At 42.4% G+C, this 21782-nt stretch overlaps 1 protein-coding gene across 2 annotated transcripts in view; it reads right to left on the bottom strand.

The window, feature by feature from the left end:
* Window positions 1-274: 274 nt before the first annotated feature.
* tab1 (TGF-beta activated kinase 1/MAP3K7 binding protein 1) overlaps window positions 275-21782 on the bottom strand; it is an 82606-nt gene continuing 61098 nt past the window's right edge. For both annotated transcript variants that reach the window (XM_060918830.1, XM_060918831.1), the window contains exons 10-11: window positions 11288-11441; window positions 275-5530 (exon numbers count right to left, since the gene is read on the bottom strand). In XM_060918830.1, the coding sequence (XP_060774813.1) occupies window positions 5320-5530; window positions 11288-11441 (365 nt within the window). In that variant the 3' untranslated portion in view covers window positions 275-5319. The remainder of the gene's footprint in view (window positions 5531-11287; window positions 11442-21782) is intronic.

Here is a 21782-nt window from a genome sequence, read left to right as displayed (position 1 = left end):
ATTCATTTCAAAAAAAAAAAAAAAGCTGCCTTGGGTTATTCCCCATGTACCGAGGATACTTTCACTTTCAGAATTCACAGGGAAGAACCTAAATCTATCCAGACGCATAGAGAAGTAAAACTCGACCAGTCGCAGTAAATGTAACAAGCTACAGCTCAGTAAAGGTTGAGCTTTACTTCACACCAAAAACGCACAAGTGTAATTACAAAAGTATTCGGTGGTGACGTTTCTTCATCTCGAAGTTAAAAGAAAGTTCATGCATCAGAGTTTTTTTTTTAAGATTTATTTCAGCAAGGCACTAGAAACTCAGTTAAACAGACATCACACACAAAATACATAAAACTATCAGTACAGAAGCAGTTTATTTTCCAGTATACTACAACCCTTGTATTTAATAGGTGAGTACGTGGTCGTTAAATATAATTCCTGGTACAGGTACATAGCATAATTTTTAAAAGTGCATACATTTTCATGTTTGTCCAGAAGATTTTGTTGCACTTCCAGGCAATACCTGATGCCTCGGTCTATATTTTATATCTATTAGGACTTTATAACTATAAGCCAAGAGCTTCAGTTCATGTTGAAATCAAACATCAGAATGTGGGAAAATGTGATCGGTGGCCAGCTGTTGGAAATTTTTCATAAACCACCGGTCTTGTAATTTCACAAGCAACAGCGTGAAAAACAAACAAACCCCCCACCAAGGTCACGGAAATTTGCTTGACTGGTTTGAGCTGACAGGAAAGTTACGGAACCTCAAATAACCACTCTTTACAACCACAGTGAGAAGAAAAGCATCTCAGAACATATTGAACCTTTAGGAGGATGGGCTACAACGTCAGAGGATCCGTTTTGTCTGTTAATAACAGGAACCGGGAGCTACAATGAGCACACGGTCACTGAAACTGGACAGCTGAAGAATGGAAAAAATACGATTCGTATCTTACATACTTGTTTTATTGCACCACAGCGCAAGGTAATGCTGAACAAACCAAGCAGGTGGTTTTTTTCCCTTGAAATACAAGTTAGTATGCAGTTCAATCTTGAATATTACCATGTACTAACCTATTAAATACAAAGTATTTGCGACACTGTACAATAAAGTACGGAAGCCGAGAGAGGCCCTTCGTATAATCCTTTTTTTTTTTATTCACCTTGTTATCCCGAGATAACGACATAATTAATTCAGGATGTCGAGAAAACAACACAACTAATTCGAGATCTCGAGAAAACAAAACAATTATTTCATGATCTCGAGTAAACAGCTGAGAAATGGTGCATTCAGGTGCGCCAAGAGACTTGTGATATGCTGACTTTGGGGCTATTTCTCATTCTGTATAGACGCAACTTTGGTCATTAGAATGTCTGGAATAATCGATCACCTAATAAGGCAATATTTTGATCAGGGGTTGACACAGGGAGAGATTGCATTAAGTCTTTTAATAAGGGATAATTTCAAAATTAGTCCGTGGCACCTCCGCAGAAGACTGGCCCGGCTTCGTCTCAGCTCTGCCAGAAATCTCAGCTGTTTTCTCGAGATCATGAAATTGTTTTGTTTTCTCGAGATCTCGAATTAGTTGTGTTGTTTTCTCGAGATCCCGAATTAATTATGTCATTATCTCGGAATAACGGTTTTGTTTTCTCGAGATCTCGCATTAGTTGTGTTGTTTTCTCGACATCCTGAATTAATTATGTCGTTATCTCGGAATAACGGTTTTGTTTTCTCGAGATCTCGAATTAGTTGTATTGTTTTCTCGAGATCCCGAATTAATTATGTCGTTATCTCGGATTAACGGTTTTGTTTTCTCGAGATCTCGAATTAGTTGTGTTGTTTTCTTGACATCCTGAATTAATTATGTCGTTATCTCGGAATAACGGTTTTGTTTTCTCGAGATCTCGAATTAGTTGTGTTGTTTTCTTGACATCCTGAATTAATTATGTCGTTATCTCGGAATAACGGTTTTGTTTTCTCGAGATCTCGAATTAGTTGTGTTGTTTTCTCGAGATCCCGAATTAATTATGTCGTTATCTCGGAATAACAGTTTTGTTTTCTCGAGATCTCGAATTAGTTGTGTTGTTTTCTTGACATCCTGAATTAATTATGTCGTTATCTCGGAATAACGGTTTTGTTTTCTCGAGATCTCTAATTAGTTGTGTTGTTTTCTCGAGATCCCGAATTAATTATGTCGTTATCTCGGAATAACGGTTTTGTTTTCTCGAGATCTCTAATTAGTTGTGTTGTTTTCTCGACATCCTGAATTAATTATGTCGTTATCTCGGAATAACGGTTTTGTTTTCTCGAGATCTCGAATTAGTTGTGTTGTTTTCTCGAGATCCTGAATTAATTATGTCGTTATCTCGGAATAACAGTTTTGTTTTCTCGAGAGCTCGAATTAGTTGTGTTGTTTTCTCGAGATCCCGAATTAATTATGTCGTTATCTCGGAATAACGGTTTTGTTTTCTCGAGATCTCGCATTAGTTGTGTTGTTTTCTTGACATCCTGAATTAATTATGTCGTTATCTCGGAATAACGGTTTTGTTTTCTCGAGATCTCGAATTAGTTGTGTTGTTTTCTCGAGATCCCGAATTAATTATGTCGTTATCTCGGAATAACAGTTTTGTTTTCTCGAGATCTCGAATTAGTTGTGTTGTTTTCTTGACATCCTGAATTAATTATGTCGTTATCTCGGAATAACGGTTTTGTTTTCTCGAGATCTCTAATTAGTTGTGTTGTTTTCTCGAGATCCCGAATTAATTATGTCGTTATCTCGGAATAACGGTTTTGTTTTCTCGAGATCTCTAATTAGTTGTGTTGTTTTCTCGACATCCTGAATTAATTATGTCGTTATCTCGGAATAACGGTTTTGTTTTCTCGAGATCTCGAATTAGTTGTGTTGTTTTCTCGAGATCCTGAATTAATTATGTCGTTATCTCGGAATAACAGTTTTGTTTTCTCGAGAGCTCGAATTAGTTGTGTTGTTTTCTCGAGATCCCGAATTAATTATGTCGTTATCTCGGAATAACGGTTTTGTTTTCTCGAGATCTCGCATTAGTTGTGTTGTTTTCTCGACATCCTGAATTAATTATGTCGTTATCTCGGAATAACGGTTTTGTTTTCTCGAGATCTCGAATTAGTTGTATTGTTTTCTCGAGATCCCGAATTAATTATGTCGTTATCTCGGAATAACGGTTTTGTTTTCTCGAGAACTCGAATTAGTTGTGTTGTTTTCTCGAGATCCCGAATTAATTATGTCGTTATCTCGGAATAACGGTTTTGTTTTCTCGAGATCTCGAATTAGTTGTGTTGTTTTCTCGAGATCCCGAATTAATTATGTCGTTATCTTGGAATAACGGTTTTGTTTTCTCGAGATCTCGAATTAGTTGTGTTGTTTTCTCGAGATCCTGAATTAATTATGTCGTTATCTCGGAATAACGGTTTTGTTTTCTCGAGAGCTCGAATTAGTTGTGTTGTTTTCTCGAGATCCCGAATTAATTATGTCGTTATCTCGGAATAACGGTTTTGTTTTCTCGAGATCTCGCATTAGTTGTGTTGTTTTCTCGACATCCTGAATTAATTATGTCATTATCTCGGAATAACGGTTTTGTTTTCTCGAGATCTCGAATTAGTTGTGTTGTTTTCTCGAGATCCCGAATTAATTATGTCGTTATCTCGGAATAACGGTTTTGTTTTCTCGAGATCTCGAATTAGTTGTATTGTTTTCTCGAGATCCCGAATTAATTATGTCGTTATCTCGGAATAACGGTTTTGTTTTCTCGAGATCTCGAATTAGTTGTGTTGTTTTCTCGAGATCCCAAATTAATTATGTCGTTATCTCGGAATAACGGTTTTGTTTTCTCGAGATCTCGAATTAGTTGTGTTTTCTCGAGATCCCGAATTAATTATGTCGTTATCTCTGAATAACGGTTTTGTTTTCTCGAGATCTCGAATTAGTTGTGATGTTTTCTCGAGATCCTGAATTAATTATGTCGTTATCTCAGAATAACAGTTTTGTTTTCTCGAGATCTCGAATTAGTTGTGTTGTTTTCTCGACATCCTGAATTAATTATGTCGTTATCTCGGAATAACAAGGTGAATTAAAAAAAGGATTATATGAAGGACCTCTCTTGGCTTCCATAATAAAGTATGATCAAAACATGATATATAAACACAAAGGTGGCAAAACCAAACATCTTCCTTTGGGGGGGGAGAAAAAAACAAGTGTACAGGAAATCTCTCTCCAACGTCCACTCGTTCATTCTGACCCAGATACCCGACTTTAATGAAGAAAGGAGTGAAAAGGGGAGGATTAACGTGGCGTTTCAGACGTAACGCTTGTTATTAAAAAAGTCTTGTAATAAGTGTATTTAGAAATACCCTCGAGTACTTCACTGATATTCAGCCTTCCATGAAATGACTCATCACAATTACTTAATGACAAACTGATTTTGCATAATAGCAGTCTCTTCAGAAAGGTAATAGCTGGAAAATGGGTCCCTTGATATCTGCGGGGGAAGGAGGAGGGTTGAGTGGTGAGGCCTGACCGCGTACGTCATCTTCAAAAAAGGAAAAAAAAAACTCTTTTGGATGGTCAGCTATTAGGAGTCTGTCAAAGAACACAACTCAGCGTGTGATATCAGTCTGCAGGTTTCCAGTAACAATACGATACGCTTTGTCAGAACGTTGCGTACGTCACGAGTGTGACATGGAGTAATTCTGCTGTTCCGTTCCAATATCCGAGTGTTATGTTCCATGCGTTTGGATATTTCTGATGCCACCGACAGTTCACTTTTGTGATACTTTAAAAAAGCTGTAATACAGCCCGACTGCTTTCCCTGACAACTTGAGAGAAAGAACGAAGAATCGTGGTGCGATATTGTTGCCATCATGCTGCACTACGGTTTATAACGAAGGATAATAAAATGTTGTTTCCTTGGTCGTCACATGATGCATTTCTTGATATCCTCTCTAACTTCAACAATATCATCATGGTCTGGTTTTTTTTTTGGAAATTTGATCTGATTGGCTTTGATCAGCAGGGTTAAGCTATAAGTTTAAAAAAAAAAAAAAAAGTCATGTCAGATCATGAATAATAATAATAATATTTTCACCCAAAGAAAACTGACCTGTAATTCAACAATGCTCCTGCACCAAATGCTGCGAATCCGGGCTATTACCTGGAGAATGAGGCTATTAAACACTTTGGCCTTAATAAAGTCCTTACAGAAGGCAGCAAATTGGCACTCGGTGTAACTGCATGCCATTACAATCCATTGTACATGTCGGTACTCTGCGAAGCTGCCTCGTTCTCGATTTATCCCTCACTGAGGTCCCGGCCCTCTTGTTCCCTCGCTGTGCTCTGTGCCCCACATCTGATAGAACTGGGTAAAGTCGACGTAGGGTGGCACGCGGCCCGTCTCGTCCGGTTGTGCTGCCTGGCTGGCGCGTCTGAAGAGGCTGCCGTCGCCCGAGCTGGAGCTGGAGCTCTGCGTGTGTGTGTTGGTGGACTGTAGCGTCGCTGTTGGACTTTGCCTACGCACATGGGCACAGAGACACATTAAGGCCTTACGATGGGCTATAAAATATGTGTGTCTAAAGGAATTAAGGGGCTCAGAGAACCTATTAGGTCACAGACTGTGTGTGCGTGTGAAAATGTTCAACAGTTACTGAATTGTACTCATCAACACAAAGATTTATGATTTGGGTTAGTTTCTACCTCGGTGCTGTTAAATCTGATTACAAAGCAATAATGTATATTAAGCAGTGCATTTAAGTGAAAAAAAAAAAAAGAGAGAGAAAAGAAGTCCGACAGTGACATCAAATGCCCAATTTTGCTGATGAAGTGTAACTTAAGCTCTGCCCTCTCACTGCCAACGCTGTCGGATCAGACTGATACAATCCAAAAACGTTTAGGTTTCGTTTTAACATTATGGTACACTCCGAAACACGTTAAAGGTCCCATGGCATGAAATTTTCACTTTCTGAGGTTTTCTAACGTTAAAATGAGTTCCTCTGACCTTCTTAAGTCACCCCAGTGGCTAGAAATTTCATAATGTGTAAAACAAACTATGCCCAACGTTTGAGATTGGCGCGTCAAAACGGCGCGTTGATAAACTCTTCCCTTGCCTACGTCAGCAAGGGAGATGATCCCCACGCCCCCCCTCTGGATTCCCACCCACTGTATGGATTGCCCGCCCAGCTCAAAAGTTGCCACCAAACATGGAAGTTGCGCTGTACAACACAGAAAGGAGTCTGTTTTTACTGCCGACGGGAGAGCCCCTGAAGACGCAGTGGCTTAATTTTATTTACTCCAATAATACGCCGTCGAGTCTACCTAAGACGGTGTATGTTTGTCGGAAGCATTTTCCTGATGAATGTTTCCACAACTTGGGACAGTACAGGGCAGGTTTTGCACATCAACTGTCACTGAAGCCTGGGTCCGTACCAAGCATCCCTGCCGCATCAGCAACAAACACCGAACAAGTAAGTGTATAACTGTTAAGTCGTTTTGCCGTGTTTTAAAATCGGTGCCACGTTAGCCTTGCAATGGCTACATTAGCTGTGCAGCTAACCGCTTCCTGCAGTTAGCCAGGTACTCTGCGCTACAAAACCAAAAAGCATGCAGCATGCTCTGTTATAATAGCCAATCAAAACAGTTTTTACAAAGACACCCACATTCTTTTTTTTAAGTCACTCGTTCATTTTATTTGTTTGTTTCTTCAGTAAAACCCCAAACATTTGTTGAATTTATTTTATTTCCTCGCGTCGCACCTTAATGACGTCAGCGTGCGGTATTTTTCCCTTTGCGGTTTGTTCCTTCTCTTTCGCCATAGTAAGACACCCACATCCGCTTGTTCTGACCCACTGGAGGTAGCGTCACAGTGCTGTTAGCCAATCAGAGGTAACACGTTTACATGTCATGAATATTAATGATAAGACCCGCCCCCACCCTCTACCCTTCCCCGCCTCCTGCTTCTCATTAGCAAAACGACGCACTGGGAAAAGCGCTGAAATGGGGCTTTCTCCCAGGAGGCTATATCTACGTGCCGAGGGTTCATTTCGAGAAAGGCTGCAGATATAACATCCGGAAACCTCCACGAGCCCGTTTAAAGCATCAACAAACCACCATGCCATGGGACCTTTAAGGGTTTATTACGCAGAACATATGAGCCATGTGTTCCTACTACACTTTAAATGAGAACTGAAGGCACATTTTTTTATTATCGAAATTCTATTTCTCATTTTATTAAATACCGGAATGCATTTTTGATCGCTATTTTGTTGCTGCTGTAGCAAGTGATGAGTGTTTTGAAATATGCTCTGTAATATACATCAGTCCATATGTCAAAGCAACGGCCGTAAATGAGATTCGGTGAGACCTGTGCGAGACATCGTAGGACGGAAGTAAAACGTACAACGCAAATCCAGGGTTTTTTCTAGGAAAATTTAGTATGAGGGCGCTCACCATGGCGAGGGAGCGAAGCGGGGGGGGGGGGGATGGTGCCGGTTGTCCATTCCCCCCCCTCCGCTGTGCGAAGCCTTTGAAAAATTGAGGCTACAATGGGACATTCTGAGGCTATCTGACAGGAAAATTGTAATAAATTGTCAACATTGAAAAAGAAGTCATCTTCTTCTGCCCCGGACGGTCTTTGGCTTTCTTCCGTTTCGTGCCGCGGGATGACATCTTTAAATGCTCAAGTGTCACCAAAAACAACTCGCGAACTACTTCTGTCAACAGCTCCCACGCCGGTGGGTGAAAGGTCATTCAGTCTCGAGAAATCTCACTCTACAAGTCAGCTGACCTTGTATGTAACCCATGTCAAATCTCGCGAGAGCAGCCGCGACAAGTAAACAACATCGCGCCTCGGTCTGGAAAACGCCAATTCGGATTGTTTTTGCGCCGTCTGGCGGTGTATCTACTATATTTGGAATATTTTTGAAGTAATTATAACGTATTTGATGATCAGACACATTGTCACGTGGTGTTGCTGGGATGTTTTGACGGAGAAAAGATCGTTTTGAGAAAGATTGCATGTTGTGCAGTAGCATATAGACCCCTTCGCAGTAAACGTCATTCATACGTAAGCGGAAATTGCGCGCGCAGCCTGGACCCAAAAAAGACTCAGAAATGCCTAGTTGTTGTGTTGTCGGGTGTCAGAATCGTAGCAGTGATGGGGTTAAAATGTTCAGAATTCCAGCAGGATCTCACCCATTCCAAAAAAAATCACCGACGTCTATGGCTACAAGCCATCAAACGTGTAGACTGGGATGAAAGCACTATCAAAAATGCGCGGGTTTGCAGCGCCCACTTCATCACAGGTAAGATCAGGCTATTTATTAAATCTTTCTTTTTTATTCTTTCTAGTCTTCGTTTATTGATGTAGCAAAATACTTTGGTAACGTTTATCTGATTAGCTGGGTCATAGTTACACAATGTAATGAATATTGTTAGCATGTTAACTTAGCTTTGCATGCAGTTTTGTTTGTAGGAGAGGTCTCGCTTGACTCAAGCAGTCCAGATTTTGTGCCATCATTATTTGTGTATGCCGAAAATCACAATTTTAAAGCAAGGATGGAAAGGTAAAATTGTGTGCCCTCACTCTAAATGCCAACTTGCGTTGACTGCTCTAACCTAGCTCCCGCCCCGTTCGGTTTCATTTCTGCTCTCTGCCTCTCGCTTTTTACACAGCTCTGATTTCTCTTAGCTGCACTCTTTACACTATCATTCCTTTCATGCCATTACCTCCTGCAAATTGCTGTTTAGTGTTGGTATTTGCTGTTGTAGCTAAAGCCACATTGCCATCACATCACTGGCATAATTTGATTAAAACAAAATGAATATGAACGTCCCATTGTTAATCAAGTTGTACATGCCCGCACATAACATAATCATATGCGTCTAAAGACTTGTAGGCACGAAGTTTTTCGTGGGTGTACACTGAAGTCTTGTCAATAAGGTACGAGTATATATCTGGCCATTGTATACCAGGGAACTTACTAACATCGTCCGTCCACTCTTTAATTAAATGCAGATCCGGTAGGCGATGTCCACTTGTTAGAGTTAACTTATTTATGTAGCATTCTCGATCTTGTAACGACAATTGTTTGGCATAATCTGACAGCTCATAATGCCGGTCTATGGGCAGCGCGTGCATCCTGGCAACGGTCGGTTTCTTTACAAACATGCGAAGGGGTCTATAAGTGCATGGCCTAAGTGTGACTTGGGGTTCAGTCGGCATTTCGGTAAGGAGGCGCACGCCGAGAGTAAGAGGGCGCAGCGCCCTTGTTTAGACGAAAGCCTGCAAATCAAACCCTGTGTCCGAAATCGCTCACCTGTTCACTACTCCCTATATATACACCGTATATGGAATTACTATATAGAGAGGAATATATAATGAGCTCATTGTTAAAATGAAAAAGCGCTTTCGGACACTCGTCCGTCACACTGGTATTTACCGGTACATCATTACTGTCCAAAATAATAAACACATGCATGTATTATTGTGATAAATCCGTATTATACTGAGCGTATTTCCGACACTAATCAATACAAAGTACCTGCATCTTTCAGTTCTTTTAAATCAAGGCTGAATACTTTCTTCTTTGCCGCTGCCTTTTATTAAATCAAATTTGAGACTTTTAATTTGATTTCTTTCAGCATGATGGGATTAATCGCTTTGGTTCGTGATCATCGTTGTACACTACTTTTCGTGATGCATTGTGGGATACTCTGAGTGCGCTATATAGGGTGTAAATAATCCTCACTAAGGTTTCAGACAGCACTACAAAATGGCGTCCTCGCTATATAGTGAGTAGGGAGCGATTTCAGACACGGAAAGCAACCGACATCTGCCAACGTTGTCAAAAGACGCGTGCGCTCGCTCTCTTTCGTAATCAAAGGGGTGTTCACACGGCACATATTTGCATCGATGCTGCACCGATGTATTTTGTTGCGATATATCTTACACCGGTGTAAATTTTGTGGAGCGTTCATACGTCACAAACCTGCTTACTAGAGAGAAGCGTGTTAGCACCGGTGCAGCCCCACTTGCGTTCATACGGCAGTTTTTGCGACCGTGCTATACGATAGTAATAATGCGGAAATGAAATATGCGCATGCGTGAAAATGTACTTCCTTTTCTTGGTTGTCATCGCATCACCAAGCGCCGGGAAAACAACGTGGATGAAGACACCAGTGTTGCCAGATACTGCTGACGTTTTCCAGCCCAAAACATGTTCAAATCCGCCAAAATGCACTTAAAACCTCCCAATCTGGCAACACCGGAAGACACGCAGTTCTGTTGTTGTTGATATTCGCCATTTTGGAAGCGCAAAATACCAGGATGCAAATTATGCAATGCCCGTATGTAATCAACTCTCCTCACGCGTAGCGAGTCTACCCCTGTAGCGTTCAGACGTCCCATTTTATATCGGTGCTGCCCCGCAAACTAGCATTTACTCCGGAGTAAATTTCTTAAACCACCTCCCGAGCAGGGTTAGATTTGCACCGGTTTAAGCAGCTTTCAGGAGCTACACCGGTATAACTTTGTACCGTGTGAACGCTCTACCGGGGCAGCCCCGGTGAGTAAAAGTTGCCGTGTGAACACCCCTCAAGTTGTAACTTTTGTTTGTTTTGAGAGCAATCAGGAAAGTTTGAAAAAAGCAGGTAGTAATAGTCATTTAAACTCGTTTTTGTGCAATATTTCGTTTGGAAAAACCGTTTTCAAAATGGCGGCACTGACACCTGGATAACACTTGACGTTTCGAAGTCTCGTGAAGATCGCGCGGATAAGCGACGCTTGCCGTGGACCAAACGAACTACATTCGACACGGCTAAAAACCGAATAGGCCGATAAGTATAATATTTAATTGCAATTAGTTGCCAATACGGGTCACGACATAAGGTTACTAAAACCGAAAACGTAACTGAATAACACGTTAATTAAGAAATAAAGCACGTTTAAAAATGACTTCAGTTCTCCTTTAAATGGGTGTGAACTGTGTGATGTTTGGGGTATCTTTCTGTCAGTGTAACGACAACTGTGCATCTGCAAACTTCCTTAAAAGAGCGGATTTGATTACAACGATAAAATAAAGAGAAATTAAATTAAGCGGCGTCGATTGCTATACAAGAGTCTGTGTGAGAGAATGGCCCCAGCTGCACCTTTCACACGAATCCATGCACAAAACTGGAAAAACAGCTAACATGTAATGCCACAAGGACGTCTGCATAAACTTTCATGCAAAACTGGACTAAAGACAAAGGGAATGAAATGGACTGAACCATACCCAGACGTGGGGGTGCCTCCTTCCAGCGTGGAAGCCGTGTTGGTCCCGTTGGTGAGCGTGCCCTGGGCCGGCATGACCAAAGAGAGGGTCACGCTCGTCTTACTGGTGCTCTGGTTGTTTGAATAGGGCACAGACACCGGGTAGATCCGCCCACCTGAGGGGGGAGAGAGGAAAGTGCAGACGAGCAGGTTGGTAAAGAAAGATATTAGATAGTATTGAGGGGAATAAAGACAAAAAAGAGAATGAGGTGAAGCGAGGAGAGAAAATCCATGCAGGAAGACAGACAGAAAGAGAGCAAGGAGAAAGAGGTTGGGGTAATAAAGGAGAAATTAAACAGGCAGCAGATAACACAGAGAGAGAGTGATCAGATGTTAAATAAAGATGGCTATGCGATATTAAGGTGCTTTTTTATTTTTTTTAACCCACACGATAAACTACATTCTGCACACGACAGAGAAACTCTATACTTGGAAACCGAACATAATAATTCCAACACGAGTGACAAGTTCACTGACCAGTTTATCAGGAACGCCTGCTCGTTCATGCAATTATTCAGTCAGCCAATCACGTAGCAGCATTTAATGCAATGCATACAATCATAACCTTCAGTTAATGTACAGAACAAAACAAGTCAGACACTTTGTGGCATTCCTGAGTGCATAATAGTGCAAAAAAAAAAATTTTAATGAGTGGCAGTTCGGGCGGCACGGTGGTGTAGTGGTTAGCGCTGTCGCCTCACAGCAAGAAGGTCCGGGTTCAAGCCCCGTGGCCGGCGAGGGCCTTTCTGTGCGGAGTTTGCATGTTCTCCCCGTGTCCGCGTGGGTTTCCTCCGGGTGCTCCGGTTTCCCCCACAGTCCAAAGACGTGCAGGTTAGGTTAACTGGTGACTCTAAATTGACCGTAGGTGTGAATGTGAGTGTGAATGGTTGTCTGTGTCTATGTGTCAGCCCTGTGATGACCTGGCGACTTGTCCAGGGTGTACCCCGCCTTTCGCCCGTAGTCAGTTGGGATAGGCTCCAGCTTGCCTGCGACCCTGTAGAACAGGATAAAGCGGCTACAGATAATGAGATGAGATGAGTGGCAGTTCTTTGAACAAAATTGTCTTATTGATGAGAGAGATGGTTCAAGCGGTCAGGAAGGCTGCGGTGACTCGAAGAACCGCTTTTTTGATAACTTTGATGAGCAAAATCATCTCGGAACGCTTTGAGGCGAATGGGCTACAACAGATGAAGATTGGAAAAATATCATCTGTCCTGGCGGCACGGTCGCCTCACAGCCAGAAGGTTCTGGGTTTGAGCCCAGGAGCTGACAGGGGCCTTTGTGTGTGGATGTTCTCCCCGTGTCTGCATGGGTTTCCTCCAGGTGCTCCGGTTTCCCCCACAGTCCAAAGACATGCAGGTTTGGCTCATTGGTGGCTGTGAATGTGAACGGTTGTGTGTCTCTGTGTGTCAGCCCTGCGATGACATGATGACTTGTCCAGGGTGTACCCCGCCTCTCACCCACAGTCAGCTGGGATAGGCTCCAGCTTGCCCGCGACCCTGCACAGGATAAGCGGTTACGGATAATGGATGGATGGATCATCTGTCCTGCGCCCAATCTTTAATCGTCTTCTGCATTCTGGCGTTTGATGTGACTCTCACCTGAAGCTCGTGACTCCTCTGCACTGCGCTGCTGCCACATAATTAGCTGACTGCATGAACGAACAGGTATATTGGTGTGCCTAATAAAACGCCCTTATACAACCCCGATTCCAAAAAAGTTGGGACAAAGTACAAATTGTAAATAAAAACGGAATGCAATGATGTGGAAGTTTCCAAATTCCATATTTTATTCAGAATAGAACATAGATGACATATCAAATGTTTAAACTGAGAAACTATCATTTAAAGAGAAAAATTAGGTGATTTTAAATTTAATGACAACAACACATCTCAAAAAAGTTGGGACAAGGCCATGTTTACCACTGTGAGACATCCCCTTTTCTCTTTACAACAGTCTGTAAACGTCTGGGGACTGAGGAGACAAGTTGCTCAAGTTTAGGGATAGGAATGTTAACCCATTCTTGTCTAATGTAGGATTCTAGTTGCTCAACTGTCTTAGGTCTTTTTTGTCGTATCTTCCGTTTTATGATGCGCCAAATGTTTTCTATGGGTGAAAGATCTGGACTGCAGGCTGGCCAGTTCAGTACCCGGACCCTTCTTCTACGCAGCCATGATGCTGTAATTGATGCAGTATGTGGTTTGGCATTGTCATGTTGGAAAATGCAAGGTCTTCCCTGAAAGAGGCGTCGTCTGGATGGGAGCATATGTTGCTCTAGAACCTGGATATACCTTTCAGCATTGATGGTGTCTTTCCAGATGTGTAAGCTGCCCATGCCACACACACTAATGCAACCCCATACCATCAGAGATGCAGGCTTCTGAACTGAGCGCCGATAACAACTTGGGTCGTCCTTCTCCTCTTTAGTCTGAATGACACGGCGTCCCTGATTTCCATAAAGAACTTCAAATTTTGATTCGTCTGACCACAGAACAGTTTTCCACTTTGCCACAGTCCATTTTAAATGAGCCTTGGCCCAGAGAAGACGTCTGCGCTTCTGGATCGTGTTTAGATACGGCTTCTTCTTTGAACTATAGAGTTTTAGCTGGCAACGGCGGATGGCACGGTGAATTGTGTTCACAGATAATGTTCTCTGGAAATATTCCTGAGCCCATTTTGTGATTTCCAATACAGAAGCATGCCTGTATGTGATGCAGTGCCGTCTAAGGGCCTGAAGATCACGGGCACCCAGTATGGTTTTCCGGCCTTGACCCTTACGCACAGAGATTCTTCCAGATTCTCTGAATCTTTTGATGATATTATGCACTGTAGATGATGATATGTTCAAACTCTGCAATTTTACACTGTCAAACTCCTTTCTGATATTGCTCCACTATTTGTCGGCGCAGAATTAGGGGGATTGGTGATCCTCTTCCCATCTTTACTTCTGAGAGCCGCTGCCACTCCAAGATGCTCTTTTTATACCCAGTCATGTAAATGACCTATTGCCAATTGACCTAATGAGTTGCAATTTGGTCCTCCAGCTGTTCCTTTTTTGCACCTTTAACTTTTCCAGCCTCTTATTGCCCCTGTCCCAACTTTTTTGAGATGTGTTGCTGTCATGAAATTTCAAATGAGCCAATATTTGGCATGAAATTTCAAAATGTCTCACTTTCGACATTTGATATGTTGTCTATGTTCTATTGTGAATACAATATCAGTTTTTGAGATTTGTAAATTATTGCATTCCGTTTTTATTTACAATTTGTACTTTGTCCCAACTTTTTTGGAATCGGGGTTGTAATAATTACCCTTTCTTTTTCAACATGTCCCAAAGATCTATACCCAAGGTTAAAAACCTTTCTGCTGTACAAATTAAACTTCCTTGTCTTCCCTTTTTATTTATTCATTTGACGAAGGCTTTTCCCCCTAAAGCCACTAATAAGTAATGAAGAAGCAACCAGATTAAATCAGTTACAACTGAAAAGCAAATTATTTCAGGATGACAACGTAATTACCTTGTGGTTACCATAACACCTTGGATATATGGTATGCACACTCATGTTTCTACCATGACAGGACTGACCCCTGCCTATGCTACTGTCAATCATTCCACATTCATATGTCGATTCTCATCTGCTGTTATTAGTGAGAAGGGGAGAAAAAAACCCCAGAATGCTCTTTTTGCATATATTTAGTGATAACAAATAGCAGCGTACTCTGGTGTTACAATGCAGAATTCCTATGCAAAAAAACAAGAAGACAGAGTCATCTACATTTCTGCCCTATATACCAAGCTTCAAGATATTATTTGTCACATTTTTCAAGTTGTGCTGCAGGAAACCAACCCGACCTCTTTACACTGACCTCAGCAGCCCATGGCATAAACCCACCAGACCTTTGGTCCAGATCAGCTAAAAATTCTCACATTTCTTAGTATCAAAAGGCACATATAGATTACTTAATCAACACATATACCAACCTTCAAGACCATACCACTCACAGTTTTCAAGTTCTGCTCTGGAAACAAAACCTACCCCTAAGACTAACCTGAGAGACCAAGTCCATGGAAACGTGAATATATTTAAATTTCTCAAATTTCTTCGTATGAAAAGGCACATCTACATCATCTTGTTAACATGTATACCGAGTTTTAAAGGTCCCATGGCATGGTGGTTTGTTGACGCTTTAAACGGGCTCGTGGAGGTTTCCGGATGTTATATCTGCAGCCTTTCTCGAAATGAACCCTCGGCACGTAGATATAGCCTCCTGGGAGAAAGCCCCATTTCAGCGCTTTTCCCAGTGCGTCGTTTTGCTAATGAGAAGCAGGAGGCAGGGAAGGGTAGAGGGTGGGGGCGGGTCTTATCATTAATATTCATGACATGTAAACGTGTTACCTCTGATTGACTAACAGCACTGTGACGCTACCGCCAGTGGGTCAGAACAAGCGGATGTGGGCGTCTTACTATGGCGAGAGAGAAGGAACAAACCGCGAAGGGAAAAATACTGCGCGCTGACGTCATTAAGGTGCGACGCGAGGAAATAAAATAAATTCAACAAATGTTTGGGTTTTTACTGAACAAACAAACAAATAAAATGAACGAGTGACTTACAAAAAAGAATGTGGGTGTCTTTGTAAAAACTGTTTTGATTGGCTATTATAACAGAGCATGCTGCATGCTTTTTGGTTTTGTAGCGCAGAGTACCTGGCTAACTGCAGGAAGCGGTTAGCTGCACAGCTAATGTAGCCATTGCAAGGCTAACGTGGCACCGATTTTAAAACACAGCAAAACGACTTAACAGTTATACACTTACTTGTTTGGTGTTTGTGGCTGATGCGGCAGGGATGCTTGGTACGGACCCAGGCTTCAGTGACAGTTGATGTACAAAACCTGCCCTGTACTGTCCCAAGTTGTGGAAACATTCATCAGTAAAATGCTTCCGACAAACATACACCATCTTAGGTAGACTCGACGGTGTATTATTGAAGTAAATAAAATTAAGCCACTGCGTCTTCAGGGGCTCTCCCGTCGGCAGTAAAAACAGACTCCTTTCTGTGTTGTCACATCCATGTACAGCGCAACTTCCATGTTTCGCTCGCTTAGGTTGGGCCATGTTGTTGTGTCCTCTATGGTCTCCTCACTACAACTGGGTGGGCAATCCATACGGTGGGTGGGAATCCAGAGGGGGGGCGTGGGGATCATCTCCCTTGCTGATGTCGGCAAGGGAAGAGCTTCTCAACGCGCCGTTTTGACGCGCCATTCTCAAATGTTGGGCATAGTTTGGTTTACACATTATGAAATTTCTAGCCACTGGGGTGACTTAAGAAGGTCAGAGGAACTCATTTTAACGTTAGAAAACCTCAGAAAGTGAAAATTTCATGCCATGGGACCTTTAAATCCGTATCATGAATAGTTTTGGATATATGCTCCGGAAACGAGTCAAAATCTATTTTTTATGTAAAAATTCAAAAAATTTATTTATTTTTTTTAAAAATCCAAAACAGCAAAAGGCACCAGTTCACATGTTGCTTGATATGTATACAAAATTTCATGAAGAAGATACACTACCGTTCAAAAGTTTGGGGTCACCCAGACAATGTTGTGTTTTCCATGAAAAGTCACACTTTTATTTCCCACCATAAGTTGTAAAATGAATAGAAAATATAGTCGAGACATTTTTCAGGCCATTTTGAGCATTTAATCGACCCCACAAATGTGATGCTCCAGAAACTCAATCTGCTCAAAGGAAGGTCAGTTTTATAGCTTCTCTAAAGAGCTCAACTGTTTTCAGCTGTGCTAACATGACTGTACAAGGGTTTTCTAATCATCCATTAGCCTTCTGAGGCAATGAGCAAACACACTGTGCCATTAGAACACTGGAGTGAGAGTTGCTGGAAATGGGCCTCTATACACCTATGGAGATATTGCACCAAAAACCAGGTATTTGCAGCTAGAATAGTCATTTACCACATTAGCAATGTATAGAGTGGATTTCTGATTAGTTTAAAGTGATCTTCATTGAAAAGAACAGTGCTTTTCTTTCAAAAATAAGGACATTTCAAAAAGTGACCCCAAACTTTTGAACGGTACTGTATCTTCAGGAGTTTTAAAGATATGGCCCGGAAACGAAAACGTGACCGGACGGACAGCCGGACGGAACCCGTTTCTATATCCCCACGTAAAAGGTTATCAGGTCGGTATTACAGTTACTAACGTTTTTTCAGGGAACAGTGCAGCACACTGGAGTGTTTACTTGCTTGGTGGGAAAGCTAATAAATGTATTATTTGTCCATTCCTGTAACGGTAGCGATAATTACGATTAGAGGGGCGGCACGGCACGGTGGTGTAGCGGTTAGCACTGTTGACTCACAGCAAGAAGGTCCTGGGTTCGAGCCCAGCGTGTGTTTGTACAGTATGTCCTCCCCGTGTCCGCGTGGGTTTCCTCCGGGTGCTCCGGTTTCCCTTACAGTCCAAAGACATGCAGGTTAGGTTAACTGGTGGCTCTAAATTGACCGTAGGTGTGAGTGTGAGTGTAAATGGTTGGTTGCGTCAGCCCTGCGATAACCTGGTGACTTGTCCAGGGTGTACCCCGCCTCACACCCATAGTCAGCTGGGATAGGCTCCAGCTTGCTCGCGACCCTGCACAGGATAAGCGGCTAGAGATAATGGATGGATTACGATTAGAATAATGGTATCCTTAGTTTCCTAGACGTGACTAAAATTCACGTTTAAAATTACAAGGGTCGTTGGGTCAGCAGTTCCTTGGATGTCAGAAAATATGCTGAAATGACCGAATTTATTTTCCTACATAGATTATTTTTGGAATATGACACCGTTTTTGGTCATGAAATGACATGCCAACACATTGAGCATTTGACGTCAACCTTCCAATCACTGGTGCAGGACTTTATTTGCTGAGCTAACGCTGTTCTTATTAATTCACTGCTCTAAATCACGTTTCAGCAAGATGCTGAAGTGTTGCTGCTTACTTTATGATGCGGATGCCTGCACAGGAAGTGGCAAAAACACTAAACGTGTGAAACAGACAGCTGCAGAGCAAGACACAAAGTCGGTTATAAAAAGCGAGTAAAAGCAACGGTGTGTTCCAGTAACACAGCTGCAGAAGACGTGCAGTTTGTCAAATAGTCAAAACAATATCTGGTGGTATTACCAATATCAGTACATATAATGGTATGGTATTTTGTATAGTGTTCTCAACAATTATTGGCACCTTCATTTATTTAAAAAAAGGGGGGGGGGGCTTTTTTCTCCCCCCCCCCCCCCATTACTAAGAGAGACTTATCTTTGGTCTAACAAAATCATTCTCACTGGAGCTACATTTTAAAATACAACCCCAGTTCCAAAAAAGTCGGGACGCTGCGTACAACGTAAATAAAAACAGAATGTGATGATTTGCAAAATCATGGAAACCCTATATTTCACTTAAAATAGTACAAAGATGACATATCAAATGTCGAAACTGAGAATTTTTTTTAAACATTGACTCATTTTGAATTTGATACCAGCTAAACTTTAAAAAAAAAAAAAAAAGATAGGACAGGGGCATGTTTACCACTGTGTTGTGTCCTACTTTTAACAACACTCTGTAAATGTTTGAGAACCGAGAACGCTAATTGCTGTGGTTTTGAAAGAGAAATGTTGTCTCATTTTTGCCTGATAGACAATTTCAGTTGCTCAACAGTTTAGGGTCTCCTTTCTTATACTTTGTGCTTCATAATGTGCCAAATGTTTTCCACGGGAGACAGGTCTGGACTGCAGGCAGGCCAGTTTAGCACCTGGACTCTTACTATGGCACCATGCAGTTGTAATACGTGCAGAATGCAGTATTAATGTGGTTTGGCATTGTCTTACTGAAAGAAGGAAGGCCGTCCCTGAAAAAGATGTCTGGATGGCAGCATGTTGCTCCAAAACGTGTATACATCATTCAGCATTAATGATGCCTTCTCAGATGTCCAAGCTAGAGCCCTGCACTCCCGCGGGACCCGACGCAAAGCAGTGCGGTGCGGGACAAATTTTGAAAGCTCATTGCGGGCGCGGGCGGGACGGGGAGTGCACAATGCGGGAGCGGGCGGGAGAGGTGATAAGCTGCAGTCCCGCTAACTAAAAATGTGTTTAAAATAAAATTTATAAATTATTAATTTATGTCTATCATATATAATTTGTGCTGGATATTTTATTTGGCATTAATAAAAACATTTTAAAATGCCTAAATTTGCGGATGTGGTTGTGGCAGTGGGGGCGTGGCCAAGCAGCAGTCTGTGAATGGAGGGCGGGGTTGGGGAAGGTAAGTGGCTAGGTCATTACACCTGATGTCAATTTGTGTGTGTGTGTGTGTTTGTTTGTTGCAGGGATGGAGTATAAAGGGAGGGGGAGAGGAGAGAAGAGGGATTCGCTTCCCGACCACAACACGTGTGTGAGTGAGTGAGTGAGTGAGTGAACGAAAGAAAGCTGAAAAGCTCAATAAAGTGAGTGGTGTGCGTCCCGGGTTTCAGCACCACTGTAGTAATCCCCGATGTGGGTGGAGCACAGAAGCACAGCAGGCGAGAGTTCGTGTTCACACCCACTCACTTTATTGAGCTTTTCAGCTTTCTTTCATTCACTCACACTCACACACACACACACACACGTGTTGTGGTCGGGGAGCGAATCCCTCTTCTCTCCTCTCCCCCTCCCTTTATACTCCATCCCTGCAACAAACACACACACACACACACAAATTGACATCAGGTGTAATGACCTAGCCACTTACCTTCCCCAACCCCGCCCTCCATTCACAGACTGCTGCTTGGCCACGCCCCCGCTGCCACAGTGGTCTAATCTCGCGTACGTTTCCGATTCCTTTCCGCTCTTCCGTGTTTGAGATCTCCGATCATGGCAAAAGAGCAGAGCTCCTCTAGTGAAGCTCACAATGGGTATCTCTGTAAAGCCTCAGCTGCGCATGCCGCCTGGCAACGCGCACCCTCGCTACGTGCGCTAGGTGAAGGATCGGTCAGTGGAGAGCTCAGCTAAGCTCAGCATGTTTAATTCCCCAAGCCAATGACAAAAACTTTCGTGAGAAATAACACGAACGTCTGCATCATGCGGGATTTGCGGGCGGGAGCGGGACAAAATATGGCAGGCGCGGGCGGGAGCGGGACTGAAAATCATAATTCTTTGTGGGAGCGGGACTGCACAATGTGGGAGCGGGTGGGAACGGGACTGAAAATTCAGTCCCACGCAGACCTCTAGTCCAAGCTACCTGTGTCATTTGCACTAATGCACCCTCATTACGTCACAGATGCTGGCTTTTGAACTGTGCGTTGATAACAAGCCGGATGGTCCCTCTCCTCTTTAACCCAGAGGACACAGTGTCCATGAATTCTCTAAAAAGGATTTCAAATTTTGATTTGTCAGACCACAGGACAGTTTTTCACGTCACCTCAGTCCATTGTAAATGAGTTCGGGGCCTAGAGAAGGTGGCGGTGTTTCTGGATATACAGTGGTGCTTGAAAGTTTGTGAACCCTCTAGAATTTTCTATATTTCTGCATAAATATGACCTAAAACATCATCAGATTTTCACACAAGTCCTAAAAGTAGATAAAGAGAACCCAGTTAAACAAATGAGACAAAAATATTATACTTGGTCATTTATTTATTGAGGAAAATGATCCAATATTACATATCTGTGAGTGGCAAAAGTATGTGAACCTTTGCTTTCAGTATCTGGTGTGACCCCCTTGTGCAGCAATAACTGCAACTAAACGTTTCCGGTAACTGTTGATCAGTCCTGCACACCGGCTTGGAGGAATTTTAGCCCATTCCTCCGTACAGAACAGCTGCAACTCTGGGATGTTGGTGGGTTTCCTCACATGAACTGCTCACTTCAGGTCCTTCCACAACATTTCGATTGGATTAAGGTCAGGACTTTGACTTGGCCATTCCAAAACATTAACTTTATTCTTCTTTAACCATTATTTGCTAGAACGACTTGTGTGCTTAGGGTCACTGTCTTGCTGCAAGACCCACCTTCTCTTGAGATTCAGTTCATGGACAGATGTCCTGATATTTTCCTTTAGAATCTGCTGTTATAATTCAGAATTCATTGTTCCATCAATGATAGCAAGCCGTCCTGGCCCAGATACAGCAAAACAGGCCCAAACCATGATGCTGTCAGCACCGTGTTTCACAGATGGGATAAGGTTCTTAAGCTGGAATGCAGTGTTTTCCTTTCTCCAAACATAACGCTTCTCATTTCAACCAAAAAGTTCTATTTTGGTCTCATCCGTCCATAAAACATTTTTCCAATAGCCTTCTGGCTTGTCCACGTGATCTTTAGCAAACTGCAGATGAGCAGCAATGTTCTTTTTGAGAGCAGTGGCTTTCTCCTTGCAACCGTGCCATGCACACCATTGTTGTTCAGTGTTCTCCTGATGGTGGACTCATGAACATTAACA

Source organism: Neoarius graeffei, chromosome 4 (genome assembly GCF_027579695.1).
Source record: "Neoarius graeffei isolate fNeoGra1 chromosome 4, fNeoGra1.pri, whole genome shotgun sequence".
Taxonomy (NCBI): domain Eukaryota; kingdom Metazoa; phylum Chordata; class Actinopteri; order Siluriformes; family Ariidae; genus Neoarius; species Neoarius graeffei.
Note: the sequence above shows the minus strand (reverse complement) of the source record. Positions and strands in the feature narration are given on the sequence as shown.